The following is a 15,526-nucleotide window of genomic DNA, read 5'->3' as shown; positions in this document are numbered from 1 at the left end:
CATGTCTTGTTCATCACATTCATTAACTGCATTTATTTTTCTGATTGCTGGGGTTTTATTCTAATCAAACACTAAGGAGCAGACAAATTCATAACTTGTTCTAGTGCCATCTTGAAATTATCAGGGCTAACTCTGTTCAGAATTAAATCACTAAAAATTTGACTGGAATTGCTTCCATGCCCTATTTTTTTCTGTTATCTCAGCTTTGCTTTAAAAGCTGAGCTGAAGCATCTGTGTGCTGCTTGCCTAAACTCTGGGAGCTCTGAAAGGAGCTGAAGTTCTCATTAAGCATCATTTCCCCTGATTGCTACTCCACACAGAAGCCTCTCCAGTGCAGAGTCTCCCTCACACCCTTCACTTAACCCTGAGGTAGTTGATTGACCTCATTGGATAGAAATGGAAAAATATCTCATTTTTAGTGTGTTTGGGGAAGCTGACATCAGATCTATTATCTCATCTTCCTTAGCCAGATAAGGCCACTTCCAGTTTCTGCTGCAGGTGCATTGACCCCTGCCTGTTCCTGGCTGTGTTTGTAAGGATTTCCTGCATGCCCACAGTGAATTTCTGCTCTGTCCCGGTGCCTGTGGAGGAGCTTGCCCAGTGAGTTAGTGCAGGCAGAGCCTGGGGAAGGGCTCCTGGAGGGCACAGAGCTTTTCTGAAGCTCTGTCTCCTGACTCCAGGCAGAGCTTCCTGCACAGGAAGATTTCAGATCAACAACTCACAGCACTTGGTGCTCCCCAGTGTCTGACTGTAGGAAGCAGACTTTGGAAGAGATTCTTATTTTTCTTATTTTAGAATGTCTTTCCAGGCTGTAGGAGTTGCCAGGGCTGTTCCTGGAACCACAGGGATTTTGGGAAGGAAGAAGAGAATTTGGTTTGTGATTGTGTCCTGAGTCTATCAGGGCTTCCCCATGCAGAGCCTGGAGGGAGCACCCCAAAGGAATGGGAAGGAGCTTTTCAGGCAGGAAGGGATTAAAGAAGCCAGACAAGGATGTCTCATCTTGTAAATGGGAAAATCCAAAGTGACTGAGAAGAACAGAAGAAAGCAGGAAAAGCTAATTCCAAAGCCTCCCACTGCCTCCTTGGGGACAAGGTTCAGGCCTGGGTGATGTTTCAGGCCCTGGGTGATGCCCCTTGCTCCTGCCTTGCCCAGCTGCTCTTGCAGGGCCTCCCCAAGTGCAGGATGTCTGTGGTTGTTTTCAACCACCCACTGAGACCCCAAACCCAGCTTGGGGCTGCTCTGCCCAACTCCTCTGTCCCCTCACTAGCAAAGGCTGCATCTGATGTGTCCCCTCAGACTCCCTCCTCCTGCAGAAAAACAATCTTCTATTTTTTTTTTTGTAAACAAGCACATTCCTCAGAGTCTGTTTAAGTGAAAGAAAAACTTGGGCTGGCAGAGGTGCTTTCCAACACTTAACAAGGAATGCCTACACATCAGCCTTTCCCTTTCCAAAGTGAAAAGAAGAAACATCAAAAGTTCTCCAGGGAGTTGTGAATCATCTGATTTCCACAGACATGACTTCAAATCCTGAGAAAAGGGAAGCACAGCATCCTAGGCCAGGTCTTTGGCCAGAAGAAGAAACACAGCTCTGCAGGAGCTCCTGAAGAACCATGCAGAGCTGTGGATCTTGAGCCTCCATTGGCAGGAAATGTGTCTGATGAAGCTGAGCATGGCCAGAGCTGTTCTCAGCACTGGGTGGTTTTTCCCCCAAATATTTCAAAATGCATCCAGGGATGACAGTCCCAGGCACAATGTCCTGCTCCAGAGAGTGGCTGGGGGTGCCAGTGTGAAGAAGGGCTTGAGGTGGCCCCTTGGGTAGTTCTTAGGGAGTGAGGGAGGACTGTGGTGCCAGGGGATCTGCATGGGATCCCCCTCCTCCCTGCACCCACCTGGAGTCTGGTTAAACAGAGGGAAAGGTGAAAAAAGCTGAGCATGAGCTGAGCATGACTGGCAAGGACCTGCAGAGGAGCTCCTTGGACCTTCAGAAGCTCTGAAGAAAGGGGAGCCGAGGACAAGGGGGGAGAGCTGTCCCCAGGTTAACACAGAGGGGCTGGCCCCTTTCAGAGCTCCCTGCAGAGCCTGGGATGCCTCAAGGCTGTGGAGGGAGGAAGATGATGGAAACACACCCAGAACCTTTGAACAGTAAGTGTTCCATCCATTCCCCTCAGCCTGGTGCTGACTCCTGCCCTGCCCTGAAGCTGGGGCTAAGCCAGCCCTGTCCACAAGGAAAGGCTCAGCTACACCCTCTTCTCTTATAAACAGGGATTTTTGGTGGAAAATTCAGGTTCTTCTCCATAGTACCAACATGGAATGTGACACAGTTTCTGCCAGTATTTGCCAACTCATCCCTTTCAGGCCACAGAGGGCTGGTGGCAGCAGTCACTGTGCTCTGTTTAATGCTTTCCAGGATTCACAAGCCATCCAGGCATCTCCAGCACATTTGTGTTGGCTCTGGGCTGAGTGACCTTGCATGGAACACCAAGCTTTGCATTTCCCATGGCTATGAATCCCCTCTCTGAAGGCCCAGGAGCTCTTGAGTGTACATCTGCAGGGGAGGATTTCACTTCCCTCATGACTTTCCCTGTGTGGGTGAAAACAGAAGCTGACACAATCTATTTAGCCTTCCAGGTATTGTCTGTCTGCAATCCCAATGACCCCATGTGACATGGAAATCCCCAGGGGCAAAGAAGGTGCAGCTTTTCCTTTAATTGGGTCGAAGTCTATGGAAAAGAGAGAACTTGGAAAAGGGAAGGAGTAGAGAGGATAAATTGCAGCAGCTCCTTGCCTGAGCTCAGAGTTGAGCTCTCCCAAGGAGGCAGAGCAGCATCCTGCAAGGAAGAGCCCTCCCAGAGCCACCATGCTCACTGCAAGGACAGTCCTGCTGCTGGCTGGGCTCGTCACCCTCTTGCCATGCTCCCATGCAGGTAAAGCCCCTGGTGGGTCACTGCTGTGCTGGCCAGAGCAGAGCAGCAGCTCCTGGGGTGCAGGGAGGGATGAAGGCTGCTCCTGGGGCTGGGTTTGGCAGAGCTGTTGCAGGGCTGGGGGATCACCTGGAGCATCCTCCTGCCCCGGGAGGGCACCTGGGGCTCCTCATGGCAGCGTTTGCAGAGCCTGGGGATGTTGTGTCCATCAGGCCTGTGCTGGGGAAGGTGCTGAGGGCAGGGCTGTCCCCGAGCCAGCCTCACTGTGCTCTTTGTTTTCTGCAGCCCCCTACACCCCAGCTGAGTGCTGCTTCGACTACGTCAAGGGCGTCCTGAGGCTGGACATCCTCCTGGACTTCAACTCCACTACCAGGGAATGTTATTTCCCAGCAATTGTGTAAGTCCTGGCAGCTTCCCTGCTGCTGTGCTGCCTCCCGGGCTGCCACGGGCTCAGTTCATCTGTTCCATGTGGGGACAGGACAGGGACAGGTCTGTGTAAGCTCTGTGATGTTCCAGCATGAGGAGGGGAGGTGTGACTGTCTGGGCACTTCTGCAAGGCCACTGCAGCTCCTGAGGGCTCTGCAGGGGCTCCGGAGGTGCTGGGCTGCAGGGTGAGCTGCTTGTAGGGCACCAAGAGCCCAGGGGCAGGCACAGGGACAAAGGGAAAGGAGCAAGGGTGCAGGGCAGGGAGGATGGTGTGGGCACAAGTGGAATCACAGATGTCATTCCTCACAAAGCTTCACCTTTAACCTTGGCAGGTTTGAGACCAAGAAAGGAGTCAAGGTCTGTGCAAACCCTGAGGAGAAGTGGGTGAAGAGAGCAGTTAAAGTGCTTCAAAAGAAGAAAGTTCGTGCTCCGTGATGTGGATTGGGTGCCCTGGTTCAGGCTCCCCAACATCTGCTGGGAAGGAAGATTTGCATCCCCTCTCAGAAGGGGTTCAGGATGTTCAGCTCCTGGGAAAAGGCACCAGAGCCCTGAGCTGCACCCACAGCTGGGCACCAGCTCCTGGAATGCTGCTGGCCCAGCCTGCACCTGCCTGCTGTTCACAGCCACAAAATAAAGTTTATTTCATGTGATATTGAAGAGTTTGTTTGTATTTGTCCTTTCTTCTTCCAGTCCCACAACTGTGCTGCTGCCAGCAGCTGGGGCTGGCTCTTCCCACTGGGTCTCAGGGCAGGAAGGGAGGGGATGGATGGGATTTCAAGGGGACCCTAAAGGGGTCGGAGACCCCTCTGAGGGTTTTGGGTGCCAAACTGCCACCAGTTTCAGGCTGAGGGCTTTCAGCCTGTCCCATTTGCTGTCCTGTGGAGGGCACAGCCTGTCTGCCCCGTGTGCCCAGGCCTGGGGTGTCTCTGCTGGGCTGCAGAGGAAGGAATTCCCTGCAGAGCTCCCTGGGCACAAGGGACAGACAGGGGAGGCTGAATCACACGGGGGATTCCTGCAATATCCCCCTGGCAGGGGCCATGCAGAGCTCAGCACTGATCCCTGCCAGGGCTGTGGGAGGGGGAGCAGAACTGCAAGGGCAGGAATGAGGAAAGTCATGAGTTAAAGACAGTTTAATAAATGAAGCAGAACTGGCCCACAAGCCAAGCAAAATAAGGGATTAATTTTCTCCTTCTCATGGGTGGGAAAGTGCTCAGCCATGGGGAGAAAGCAGGGCTCCCTCACGTGTAACAGTGACCTGGGAAGACAAATTCTGCAAATGTGAATGTCCCCCTACTTCCTCCTCCTTTCCCTGTAACAGTTCACTACGGGGGAAAACAAAAGGAGAACCAACCAAGAAAAGAAACCTACCCAAAAAATTCCACCAAGTGATAAAGAAACCATCACTTGCACTGGCCCAGATGATGCTCAGGCACTCCCAGCTCCTGGGGAAGGGGATTTTGGCTGCAGCAGCAGCTCCAGGGATGCTCTCACAGCAGAGCTGAGGGGTGACCCTGACACACTGCAGGTCTGGGACCTGGGGTGGAGAACTCTGGGGGCACCAGGAGAGGCTCCAGCCTGGGGAAGCCTCTTGAGCTGCTTGAACTGCTGCCTTTCCACTGCAGGAATCCTCAGCCACGGAGTCTCTGTTTGCTGGGCTTGGTGCCCTCTCCTGACAGGGCCTCGGATGCAGAACAGACCCCGGGGCTCTGGGCGGGGACACCGGCATTTATCACCGGCAAACTGTTCATGCTCTCTGTCAAGTATTAACTTTTGTGATTATCCACTCAAAAAGGCATTTTATGAGTCAGAGAATATTTCCCACCTCTATGATTTTTTTTTTTTTTTGGTCCGTGCCTATCCATTTCAATTTCTAAAGCAGGGGTTTTGCTCAGTCAGAAAATTTGTATTCAGTTATTAACTACAGTGAGGTTGGACACCCATAAAATCCTCTGCAGGGTCTGTAGCCCCTCTTCTCTCCACTTGCCTTTGCATTTGCACCTGGGCAGAGGCTGTGCCACTGCTGGGCATGGCTCAGAGGGTGCTGGGAATGGCCCAGGAGCTGCAGAGGAGCCTGCAGAGGACTGAAGCCAGACCCAAAGGTCCATTGCTGGGGCAGGGAGGGAAGCCCAGTCCTCCAGAGCCTTGTGGGGCCTTTCCAGGCCTTCAAACATCCAACATGCACCGATTTTCTCCATGAAAGACAGAGTGGAGGCATCTACTGATGCTTCCTCTGGAGAGGAATAAATAGGGAAAGGAGGAGCACCTGTGTGCCTCAGACAAGCCTGGAAAGGGAGCTCAGGGCTGGCACATGAGGTTTTCTGAGCCAGGGGATGCTGGATGGAAAAAGTCATTAGCTCAGTTCTCCCTTAATTACAGTCCTGTGCTTTTAACCAGTGCCTGGGAGCTGGTGTGAGCCTGGGGCTGCTGGCCCCAAGGCTCTGAGCACTGGGGACATGGGCAGGGAGGGCAGGAGAGCCTGGGGGTGATGCATAGCCCACAGAAGGGGCTCTGGCTGCTGTGTGCCAGGCATTTTCTCCCTGCAGAGCCCTGCCTGGGGACAGTGGCACCAGAACCCCGTGGGGCTGTGCCCAGCTCTCTGTGTGACCACTCTGCCCCATGCAAGGCCAGCAGACCCCATGTCCTGCAGCCCATTTCTTGTAAACCAGCATTTCCACCACATTAGATCTGTTTCCTTCTCCTTTCTCCTTTCAGAGAAGTTGTGCAGACATGACATAATTTCCAGAGAAACCCATTTCCACCTTTCTTCCCCTCTGAGAAGGCTTGGATTGATTGCCTGATCCCCCAAGCCACAGTCAGGTCCCCTCCTGTGCTCCCACCCAGCATCATCCTATGCTGGCTCCCACCAGGACCTCACCTCCCCACACGGAGCTGCATCTCCTGCCCAGGGAGCAGATCCCTGCATGGAAGCTGGGCTGGTGTCCAGCAGTGCTCCATGGGGCTGCCAATGGGATCTGGGCCACCTGCCCCTCCTGCCTGCCCTCTGGGGTGGCTCTGTCCCCTCTCCTGGGGCTGTGCTGGTATCTGTCCCCTCTCCTGCAGGAGATCTCTGTGCACCACAAGCCTCCACCCCCCAACTCTCATTTCAGTCCCAGGGTTGGTGTGGGAGGCACAGGCAGCACAGGGGTTCAGGCTTGTGTTAAGACCCAGACTCTCCTCACACTCCCCACTGCCCCTGCCCCATTTCTTCCCCTTCTGTGAAGTCTGCTGAGCCCACCAAAAGCACCTCTGACACCCCCTGCTCCAGAGTCCCTTCTGGGTTGGTCCAGTGTGGCTTCTTCTACCTGACACGCAATCCCATCCCATCCCATCCCATCCCATCCCATCCCATCCCATCCCATCCCATCCCATCCCATCCCATCCCATCCCATCGTGCTTTCCTGCCCAGCCCAGTGCTCCCTGTGTGCCCAAGGCTGGTTTGGATGGGATTCCATCACTGGCCTTTGGAACTGGGCAAACCAATCAAACCCCCTGAGACCTGTCCCTGCTCATGGACTGTGGGCTGCCTCTCCTGTTAGAAACAAGCAGATGAGCTCTGGACTTGTCCTGCCTGCATGGGAAGAAGGTTCAATCTGCTTTCAGTTCCTAGAGCTCCACGTCACGCCTCTTCCATCGAAAGTTGAACTCCCCAAACGTTTCCATGTTCCGCTCGATGTGCCCAAAAATAAACAGCAGAAAGCCCCTTGACCCTGGCTTCTTGGTAAGACCCTGAACATTTGGAAATGCAGCCTGAGTGGGCGGCAGCAGAGGATAAATGGCAACGAGGACAGAGCCACAGCCAGAGCCAGTGCCAGGGGGCAGAGAGGCACAGGGCACGAGGAAGAGCCACCCCACAGCCACCATGCTGCCTGCAAGGACTGTCCTGCTGCTCACCCTGCTGCTCACCTTCTCCCTGCACCACGCCACAGGTAAGGAACCTCAGGGGCTGCTGCTGCAGGTGAGGGCTCTGAGCCCCCACTGGGGAGGTCAGGCAGGAACCCCAGCAGGAGCAGGGATGGTGCTGCTGATGGGAGCAGCACCCCCTGCTCAGGGCAGGGCAGCACATCCCGGGATGCAGGGAGGGATGGAGAAGGTGCTGGGTGCTCTCAGCAAAGCCAGACCTGGGGAGAGGCTGCAGGAGCTTGGAGGAGGCTCTGGCAGCTTCCCCTGGATGAGCAAGGGGTTGGATGGAGGGAGAACATGCAGCTCTTTGGAGTCTTCCAAAACACCCTGCAAGTTGTGCTCCTGCCTTGGAAAGCCCCGAAACCTCATCCCCAGACTGAGCACCCTAGACTTACTGTGTGCTCTGGGGGCTGCAGCAATTTGGGTTGTGAGGGACCAGGTCCCAGGCTGTCCCCTGCCTCACCTCTGTCCATGCCTCAGCCCTGAGCTTGCAGTGTGCAGGGTGACAAACCCCTGCCATGGGATGCTATGGGAGCTGCTGAGGGGCTCCACAGCCTCTGTGCTGTTCCAAACCTGGTGGTGCCATTATCTGGAGATAAAACTCACAACACCCCCCTTCCCTCCCCAGCCCACTTTGCACCCGTGGAATGCTGCTTTCAATATGCACAGAAACGCATGCGACACCCTCAGGGCTTCTACGAGACATCCAAGGACTGCCCCAAGCCTGCAGTTGTGTGAGTATCCCAGGCTTTGCTCCCCATCCCAGATCTGGGATCCCAGATCTTTTGCTGCCCCATCCCATCCCATCCCATCCCATCCCATCCCATCCCATCCCATCCCATCCCATCTCATCTCATCCCAGTCCCAGCCAGGGGGGCTGTGGTAGGAAAGCAGCTCTGAGGGGTGGACAAAGAGGGGAAAAAATGGGTTTTAGTGCTGTCTGGTAATACTAGAGCTCTGGGAAGACTCAGACACTCACCAGCCCAAGGAGGGCACAGGCTGCTAGAGATGGCTCCAAGCCTTGATCCTGGAAGGGACTGCAAAAAGGGAGAGGAGAAATAGTGCACAGAAAGGGAATGGCTCAAGGTTCCTGTTTTCACTCTTTTTCCTCACTTCCTCATTGCAGGCTTGTGGCTGCCAATGGTGATGAGATCTGTGCCGACCCCAAGAAGGACTGGGTGAAAAAAATCATAAAACGGCTTCAAAACAAAACATCAGACCCATCCACCATCTGACCTGCCCATCCCCTTCAGCCTTCCCGTCTCTCGAGGGAGCCATCAGTGCTGCCAGCTCTTCTCCAGCGGGTGCTGCGGCCGTGGGGTCCCTGCAGGAGGAGCCACCAGGACCAGGTGTCACCGTGCCATGGCCCTGCCAGCTCCTGAGCTCCTCCTGCTGCCACTGCCCTGCCACGACGTGCCTGCAGAACCAATATTTATAATAAAGACTCATTGCTACAAAATGCTGTTTGAACTTCTCCTTATTCTCCAAACCAATCAGCAGATCCTAACAAACCCAGAAAAAATCCTCTGCCACAAGTTCCTATTTCTCCAGGAGCAAACTGTGCCTGGTCACAGAGTGCTTCACTGGGAATGTGACAGGGGAGCCAGGCCTTGACCCATAGGTGAGGTTACCTCACCCCCAGGCAAAGCTGTACATCCTCAGGGCATGCTTGCAGCCCCTTGGGCTTTGCAGGTGCTCCAGAATTAAGGGGAGGGTTCTGGGAGAAGATACTGATCTACCAAACCCTTAAAACCCTAACAGCTTCCAAATGTGCTGGTGGTCACTGCAAAGTGTCTGAGGGAGATAAGGAGAATGCCCACAGTGCCAGGAGGGTGAGGACAGCACCCTGAGGGTGGACAGAGGTGTCCTGGCTGCCTGTCCCTCCACAGGGCCAGGGAAGGGTGGGAGCACTGAGGTCAGACATTAAAACCAGGCTGCTGACCCATCTTCTCATGGCAGAGCTGCAGACGTACAAGGGAAAACCTCAGAAAGGAGAAAGCAAGGAATGGGGCAAATGATCCTCAGCCTACAGCTTCATCAGTGTTTTATGCTCATGGCTAGAAAACACTGCAGGGCTGTATTTTCTAGGACCCTGAATGGCACACGAAAAACATCCCTAATGCCATTTTTGCCCATGAACTGCAAGCACATGGGAGGAAGCAAAGCTGAAACAGAATCAGATCCTGGGGGACAAACACCTGGAGGACTGTGCACCCCCTGTCAGAGGGGACACAGCCTTCCTTGATGAGCAGAGACTGACAAAGCACACGGCTCCACACTGGCTCTTGCACATGGATGTGTATTTTAATAAAAATAATTCTGTCAATATACAGCAGAATGTCGATTTCTTTACCGTATTTCCAGTATATTTTCATAGGCTTTTTCTCAGTTAAAATCCACCCCCCCCCCAGTCCCTTTTTTGAAGTTTTCATGCGAAGCATCAGATAACTTAATTCACAAATACTAAGCGTAGACTGAACCAATGTGCACAGTTTGTGTAATGTCCACGTAGCCAATGCTGTACCCAAGAGGTGAAACTCCCTCCCAAGGGCCTGGAGAAGCCTGGGGTGGCACAGGGAGCTGTGCCCAGCAGTGGCTGCTCCTCCAGGGCTGCCGGGAAACCTGCGGAGAGCTCGCACCCCGTGCTCCAGCTGAGCATTTCATACCTGAGTTTTGAGCAACCAGCAGGAGAGGAGAGGAGAGTTCACTGCGTGCTGGGCAGGTCCTGGGGCTGGCACTGCTGTGTGTGAGAGCTTCAGGGGCTGCAGCCTCCTCCTGCCTCCCCCACTGCACAGGCAGGACAGAGACACGATCCCAATCCAGCGCCGGTGCAGTCCTTGGGCTGGAAGTCACCATACTTGTGGTTTTCAAATTTTCTTTAAAATCTGGATTATCCCCAGAGCTGCTGCTGCTGCTTCTCCTTTCTCCAAGTCTAAGCCTGTGAGAAGCCCAGCATACAAAAATCCCTCTGTGCTCCCTTCTGGAGGACGGATGTGGCTGAAGTCCTCCCAAGCAAAAACATCCAAGCACTCGCCTGGACCCAAGTGAGTGACCAGAGAGAAGGTGTCTGCCTGGCCATGGGACCTTCAGCAAGGAGCAGAGGTGTGCATGGCCTCCAGGAATGTTTCTGTGGTGATGTGAGTGTGAATTCCACACAGGACTTGTGAGTTAAGCTTCCCTCCTGGAAATAAGGAGCTGGCACGATGTGTGTGTGCTCCTCAAGCCTGGCTGATGCCCTGGCTTGCTGGGCACTGCCCCAGCTCAAGCTGCAGGCTCTGAGCTTTGGTCTGGAATGTGGGGAGAGGGACAGACATGCCAGGTTCACTCATCCATCACCTGCCACCTCTTGTTGCAGGGGAGGATGGTGGAGAGCAGCTAGAGCTGTCTATGGAAGAGACCTCCAGGTTCTCAACTCCTCCCTTTTCCTCCCAAATCTGCTGCAGCTCCCCTCACACAGCCCCAGCAGCACTTCCTCCAGCTCTGCCCCTACACAGCAGATGGGACAAGGCTCCCAGCCAGCTTTGGATCTGAAGGGTCCCAGCAGCACCCAGCAGGTCCCCTGGCACGTCCCCACACAGAGACACCTTGGTACAGCTGGAGACCCAACACTTGCTCTCTACCTGCCCTCTCCTGCCCCACCACTGAGGCTGCTCCCACCCTGGCAGGGCTGAAGGAAGATGCTGCTCTGCAAAGGGCACTCCCGGGTGGAGCAGAAGCTCCTGCTCCTTTTCCCAGCTGTCACCAGCTCCATGGGGCATCACTGCACCCAGACTGGAGTGAGGGACCCCTGTCTGCCACAGGACAGTTCAAGTCTGCACTGCTGCTTAAGGGCAGAACTTCTGATCCCACATGGAGCACCACACAGCTTCATGGCACTTACACACTGCTCTGCAGCCTGGCTGCCACAGGTCACCTTCTCCATCAAGCCAGGACAGCAGAACTCTGAAATGTGTGTGACACAAACAGGTCACCTGTTAACACAGGCAGGTACCAAAGCACAGCTGCAACCCAGCCTGGTTTCCTTGCTGAAGGAGGAGATGTTCATCATCCCTGCTACCCAAGGTGGAAAATGATACATTCAATCCCTAAACTATCTCCAGCAGCTCTGGTTGCTCCAGTTTTTCAAGGCAGCCTCAAGAACAAAGCTATTTAAAGAATGGTAAAGATGCCTTAATAAAATGTGAAAAACAAGGACACAGCTTGAGGAGAGATTGAGATGTCACTGTGAAAAAGAGAAGGAAGGATATGGGAAGATCCCAGGTGTGGGTAACCATGAGGAATGATACCAGCAGTTTCTCCTACAGGCTCCACAGTAAAACATGGCTGTACTGAAAGACTGCTGGGAGCAGGGACCAGGTTGTTTGAGGCACTTGGAAGAAAAAAAAACCCAAATCATTTTTATAAAAGTAACTTTTGAATTGCCATGTAGCCTCTAGTTAGGTGTACAGCCACATTCAGTGTTACAGACCCCATTTCACTCTAGCTCTGTTTTTAAAACTACTGCAATAATCCAAGTTTAAGCCAACATGAACCATCAAAGAGTAGCCAGGGAGATTCAAAGGCAAGAGGCTTTGAAATGCAACCTGAGAAGACCACTGAGAAATCCCATCTAGGAATCAGGGGCAGGTTGGGACCTACATCCCACCACAAACATGCTTATCCTCCCCACACTGAGTCAAGGCCACATCAGTCAGAATCTGAGTACAAGAAGCAGAAACCACTGGTGAAACCACCAGAACACTTGAAGTAAATTAAAAAAACCCAAATAACATCAATCACACATTTCTTGGCACCAAAATAACCAGATATCTAGGAATATCTCTTGGTTAGTTTTTTGTTTTGGGTAGTGAAACAAAAATTTAAAATTTAAAAAGGTACTCCAGGACAGTCAGCAAAGCTTTGCTGAGAGACCAAATGGGGCATTAATATGACACATGATGAAGAGACTTGGCGTAAAGAAACCACAAAGAGAAGGAACAAAAACCCTCAGAAAGATAAAGATGGTGCTGCTATGAAGATGAGAGAGAGGTCTGACTGCAGCCAGACTGCTGCAAGTGGTGACCAAGAGCAGAGGAAGCTGCTAAAAGGGGAAGGCAAAGCAAGGTCCTGGAGTAGCTCAGCACCCAGAATGAGCCCAGCAGGGTGCTGTCAGCCTGAGGAATGGAAAGCCAGCAGGAGAATCCCACCAGGTAGAGCTCTGGCACATCTGGGACCCGAGGCTTTGGGAAGGAAACCTTTGCACTGAGTTATCTCTGCACCTGCAGCAAGGCTGGGCTAGGATCCACCAGCAGAGCTGGCAATGAACAGATGAGCTGTCAGGCACAGGAGCTGTTCTGCAGAGGAGCTGCAAGAGAAGCCCCAGACTGGCAGGTTAAATTCTGCTTGGTGCAGCCCTCTGCCTCTGCCTCCTGGAAGAAAGGCTGCGCCAGAGCTCCCTCTGCCTTTTGCAGCTGTCCCAGTGATCTGATTAAAGCATCTCCTGCAGCTCTAAGCCTCCTGTTTTCTTTTCACTGCCCCTACACACTGCACACCTTCACCAAAAGGCAGGGATAATGTTCCAACCACCTCCAACACCATCTGCACATTCACTGCCACAGCCTGTCCTGGCACCTGCCCCCTGCTCTGCCTTGATTTCAGACCTCATGTGCCAGCTAAAATCCATCCTGCAAACCCAGAAAATCCTTAAAGCTTTGGGCTGCTGCTACTGTTCCTCTCAGTGGCACACAAACCCTCTTGGTGCTTGAAGCCCTGGCACAGGCTAACCTCCATTTTAAGAACAAAACCTGTTCATCTTTCATTGACCTTCCAAAAAAAATTTGTGAACAGCAGTAAAATTCATGTTTGGTTTGAGCTCCCTTGGGTTCTCCCCAGAGCTACTGACCTAAAATTAATTTGGTGCCGAACCTGCCAGCTGAACCTGCCATGTCCCAATGGTACAGCAGAGGATGGAAAGCACACGGTGCTGCCAGGCAGCCTGGCCAGGTAACAGAAGCTCAGAAACACTCCCAGGTGGTCTGAATGCTTATCAGCACTCAAGTCCCTGAGCCTGGCACACAGCATGGACACATCAGTCCATTTTACTCAGAGGTTACTCACCCACAGATCCTTGCTGGTGTCTTTTGGGGCTGGAACTTCAATAATTATCTTAATAATCCCTAAAGAAACACTGCTGCTCCCTTCTGAATGGCTCAGGCCCCACAGAGTTGGTACTGACCCCAACCTGCAACCTGACCTCAGCTTGTCCCACCAGCAAGGACAAGCACAGCTAGCCCAGGTTTCTCCAGACACTTCCAAAATTTAGAAGTGCTCATTTAGATCAGTGTTACAGAGATGGGAGAGGGCAGGAAATACTGTTATTACTGAGTTAGTGGCAAAGCCCTCCTCCATAGAGAAAAATGTGGGGTTTGTTATTTAATTAAAAAGTGTCAACACACCAGGGCATGCCCACAGATGTTTCTGGTGAACTCACATGACCTGGTTCTACCATACAGTGGCAGATGACTTCATATTCATCATTCCTGTCCCTCCAGCTGTTCAGAGAGCTGGATTTAACTCTTTCTCAGGGCTGTGAGATGCTTCTACAGCACAATCACCAACACAGGCAATGCTAATCTTCTACTCTTCCCACTCACAAAGCCAAGATTGAGAGCCTTGGGCTCTGAAAAGAGGCACCATGAAGGACCAGGTTTCATCATTAGTGTGTGACAGGACCTACCTCACCTGAGGGGCTGTATGGTGAGTGTGGCTGGGACCGAGTCTGTGGGCAATAAATACATCAATGACTTTGTGGAGGTGGAAGAGACCTTTTTAATAAACATGATTCAAATAAAATAAAAAAAAAATTCCCTCTGAACTGCCACTGTGAGAAGAGTTCTGATTACTAGCACGGATGATGCTGTATGTGCACGATGGAGGGAGAAGGGAAGAAAAGAACAAGCTGTCACCAACTTGATGAACTTCCTCAGTAAATCAGCATAAACCAGCTCAGCAAAACTCTCCAGATAAAACATCGGTGGAACCATGAGAAACAACTCAAATCAAAAACAAAAAAGAGAAAAAATCCCTACATCAGAAGGTGCTACATTAGAATAACCAGCGAAATACTGAGCGCAGGGAGATGGCTCAGCCCCGCCAGGCTCCCCGGGGTCACAACAGCCACACAGCGAGGGACTCACTCCGTCCTGGCACGGGCAGTGTGTGTGTGTGTGTGTGTGCTACAGGGGCTTGTGGCAGGGAGGAGGTGGTGGTGCAGAGTGGCAGCAGCAGAGGGTGAAGGGCAGCACTCCACGGCAGCTCCTGTCAGTGCAAATAATCGTCCACTCTGGCGAAGGAGCAGGAGCCCAGCCCCACGCGCGCCATCAGCCGCAGGCACTCCGAGGCCTGGCCCAGGGCCAGCATCAGCGGGGGCTGCTTTGGCAGGTTCTGAGATTCTGTGGGGACAAAGAAAAAGCTGCTCAGAAGAGGGTCAGGCTGGTGCTGGCTCACCTGCACTCAGGTTTCTCTCTGGGCCAAGTCCAGATCCCTGGCAGAAGGTGCTGGCTCAGCTGCTCCCAAATACTGCCAGCTCTGTGCTGCTGCTGCTGCTGCACACACAGCCCAGCAGCCACGACACATCCCACAGCTCAGCAGGGCCTTTGACAGAGTGCTGCTGTGCTGGCCAGAGCAACAAAAAGGCAACGAAGCTACTCCTGATACTGCTTGCCAGAAAATCCTTAAAACATGAGACATCAAAGCATGGAGGAATAAGGGAAGGCAGGAGAATCCGATCCCAGCTGGAGGCAACCTCTCCATTTCTCCCACTTGTGCAAGGCTGCACAGCAGCCCAGGCCCTGGATGAGCTCACTCCCTCATCACCACACCTTTACAGTGGCATGTTTTCTGAGGGAACCCTCAGCTGAGCTACACAAGGTGTCTGGTAACCTGTGTGATGAAGCATGTCCAGACATCACATCTCCCTGGTGACAACTTGTCCATGCTCCTCAAGCAATGGACAAACAGCTGCTGACTGTCAGGGGAAGAGACTCTCCTCCCCAAAACATGCAATTTCTGCTCCTCTGCTCAGTCAGAACATGAGCCCTCATGTGTCCATCAAGTTGCTCCTTTCCCCACAAGAAAATCTCTAAATCTCCTTCTGGAACATTCAGTGTGAGATGCACAGACCCTATAGGAAATCTGCCTGGGGACAGCCAGAGGATGCAACTGCAGCCCCTCCTAGAAAATAGGATGGTATCAGGGCTGAACTCTGCTAATCCATACAGCTGGAAAAGAGCCCTGGTAAA

The 15,526-nt window shown here is 52.9% G+C and overlaps 3 protein-coding genes across 4 annotated transcripts in view; 2 read left to right on the top strand and 1 right to left on the bottom strand.

Annotated features, from left to right (window-relative positions):
* The first annotated feature begins 2,790 nt into the window (after positions 1-2,790).
* Positions 2,791-4,003, top strand: LOC135452777 (C-C motif chemokine 14-like). Its single transcript, XM_064723177.1, has 3 exons — positions 2,791-2,924; positions 3,207-3,318; positions 3,680-4,003. The coding sequence occupies exons 1-3, from the start codon at positions 2,858-2,860 to the stop codon at positions 3,780-3,782; spliced, it is 282 nt and encodes a 93-aa protein (XP_064579247.1). The 5' UTR covers positions 2,791-2,857; the 3' UTR covers positions 3,783-4,003.
* A 2,962-nt stretch (positions 4,004-6,965) lies between these two features.
* LOC135452776 (C-C motif chemokine 3-like) lies at positions 6,966-8,706 on the top strand. Its single transcript, XM_064723176.1, has 3 exons — positions 6,966-7,273; positions 7,876-7,981; positions 8,374-8,706. Exons 1-3 carry the CDS (start codon positions 7,120-7,122, stop codon positions 8,480-8,482), a joined length of 369 nt encoding a protein of 122 aa, XP_064579246.1. The 5' UTR covers positions 6,966-7,119; the 3' UTR covers positions 8,483-8,706.
* An 824-nt stretch (positions 8,707-9,530) lies between these two features.
* Positions 9,531-15,526, bottom strand: part of RANBP10 (RAN binding protein 10) — a 63,077-nt gene continuing 57,081 nt past the window's right edge. For both annotated transcript variants that reach the window (XM_064723038.1, XM_064723037.1), the window contains exon 14: positions 9,531-14,677. In XM_064723038.1, coding sequence (XP_064579108.1) covers positions 14,547-14,677 — 131 coding nt within the window. In that variant the 3' untranslated portion in view covers positions 9,531-14,546. The remainder of the gene's footprint in view (positions 14,678-15,526) is intronic.

Source organism: Zonotrichia leucophrys, chromosome 11 (assembly GCF_028769735.1).
Source record: "Zonotrichia leucophrys gambelii isolate GWCS_2022_RI chromosome 11, RI_Zleu_2.0, whole genome shotgun sequence".
NCBI classification, from domain to species: Eukaryota; Metazoa; Chordata; class Aves; order Passeriformes; family Passerellidae; genus Zonotrichia; species Zonotrichia leucophrys.
The sequence above is the reverse complement of the archived record's forward strand: the minus strand, read 5'-3'. Positions and strand labels throughout refer to the sequence as shown.

Coding starts and splice junctions, on each gene's coding strand:
- LOC135452777 (XM_064723177.1), top strand. CDS start 2,858: ATGCTCACTGCAAGGACAGTCCTGCTGCTGGCTGGGCTCGTCACCCTC. Junction 2,925..3,206: donor CTTGCCATGCTCCCATGCAG/GTAAAGCCCCTG, acceptor TGTTTTCTGCAG/CCCCCTACACCCCAGCTGAG. Junction 3,319..3,679: donor TGTTATTTCCCAGCAATTGT/GTAAGTCCTGGC, acceptor TAACCTTGGCAG/GTTTGAGACCAAGAAAGGAG.
- LOC135452776 (XM_064723176.1), top strand. CDS start 7,120: ATGGCAACGAGGACAGAGCCACAGCCAGAGCCAGTGCCAGGGGGCAGA. Junction 7,274..7,875: donor CTCCCTGCACCACGCCACAG/GTAAGGAACCTC, acceptor TTCCCTCCCCAG/CCCACTTTGCACCCGTGGAA. Junction 7,982..8,373: donor TGCCCCAAGCCTGCAGTTGT/GTGAGTATCCCA, acceptor TCCTCATTGCAG/GCTTGTGGCTGCCAATGGTG.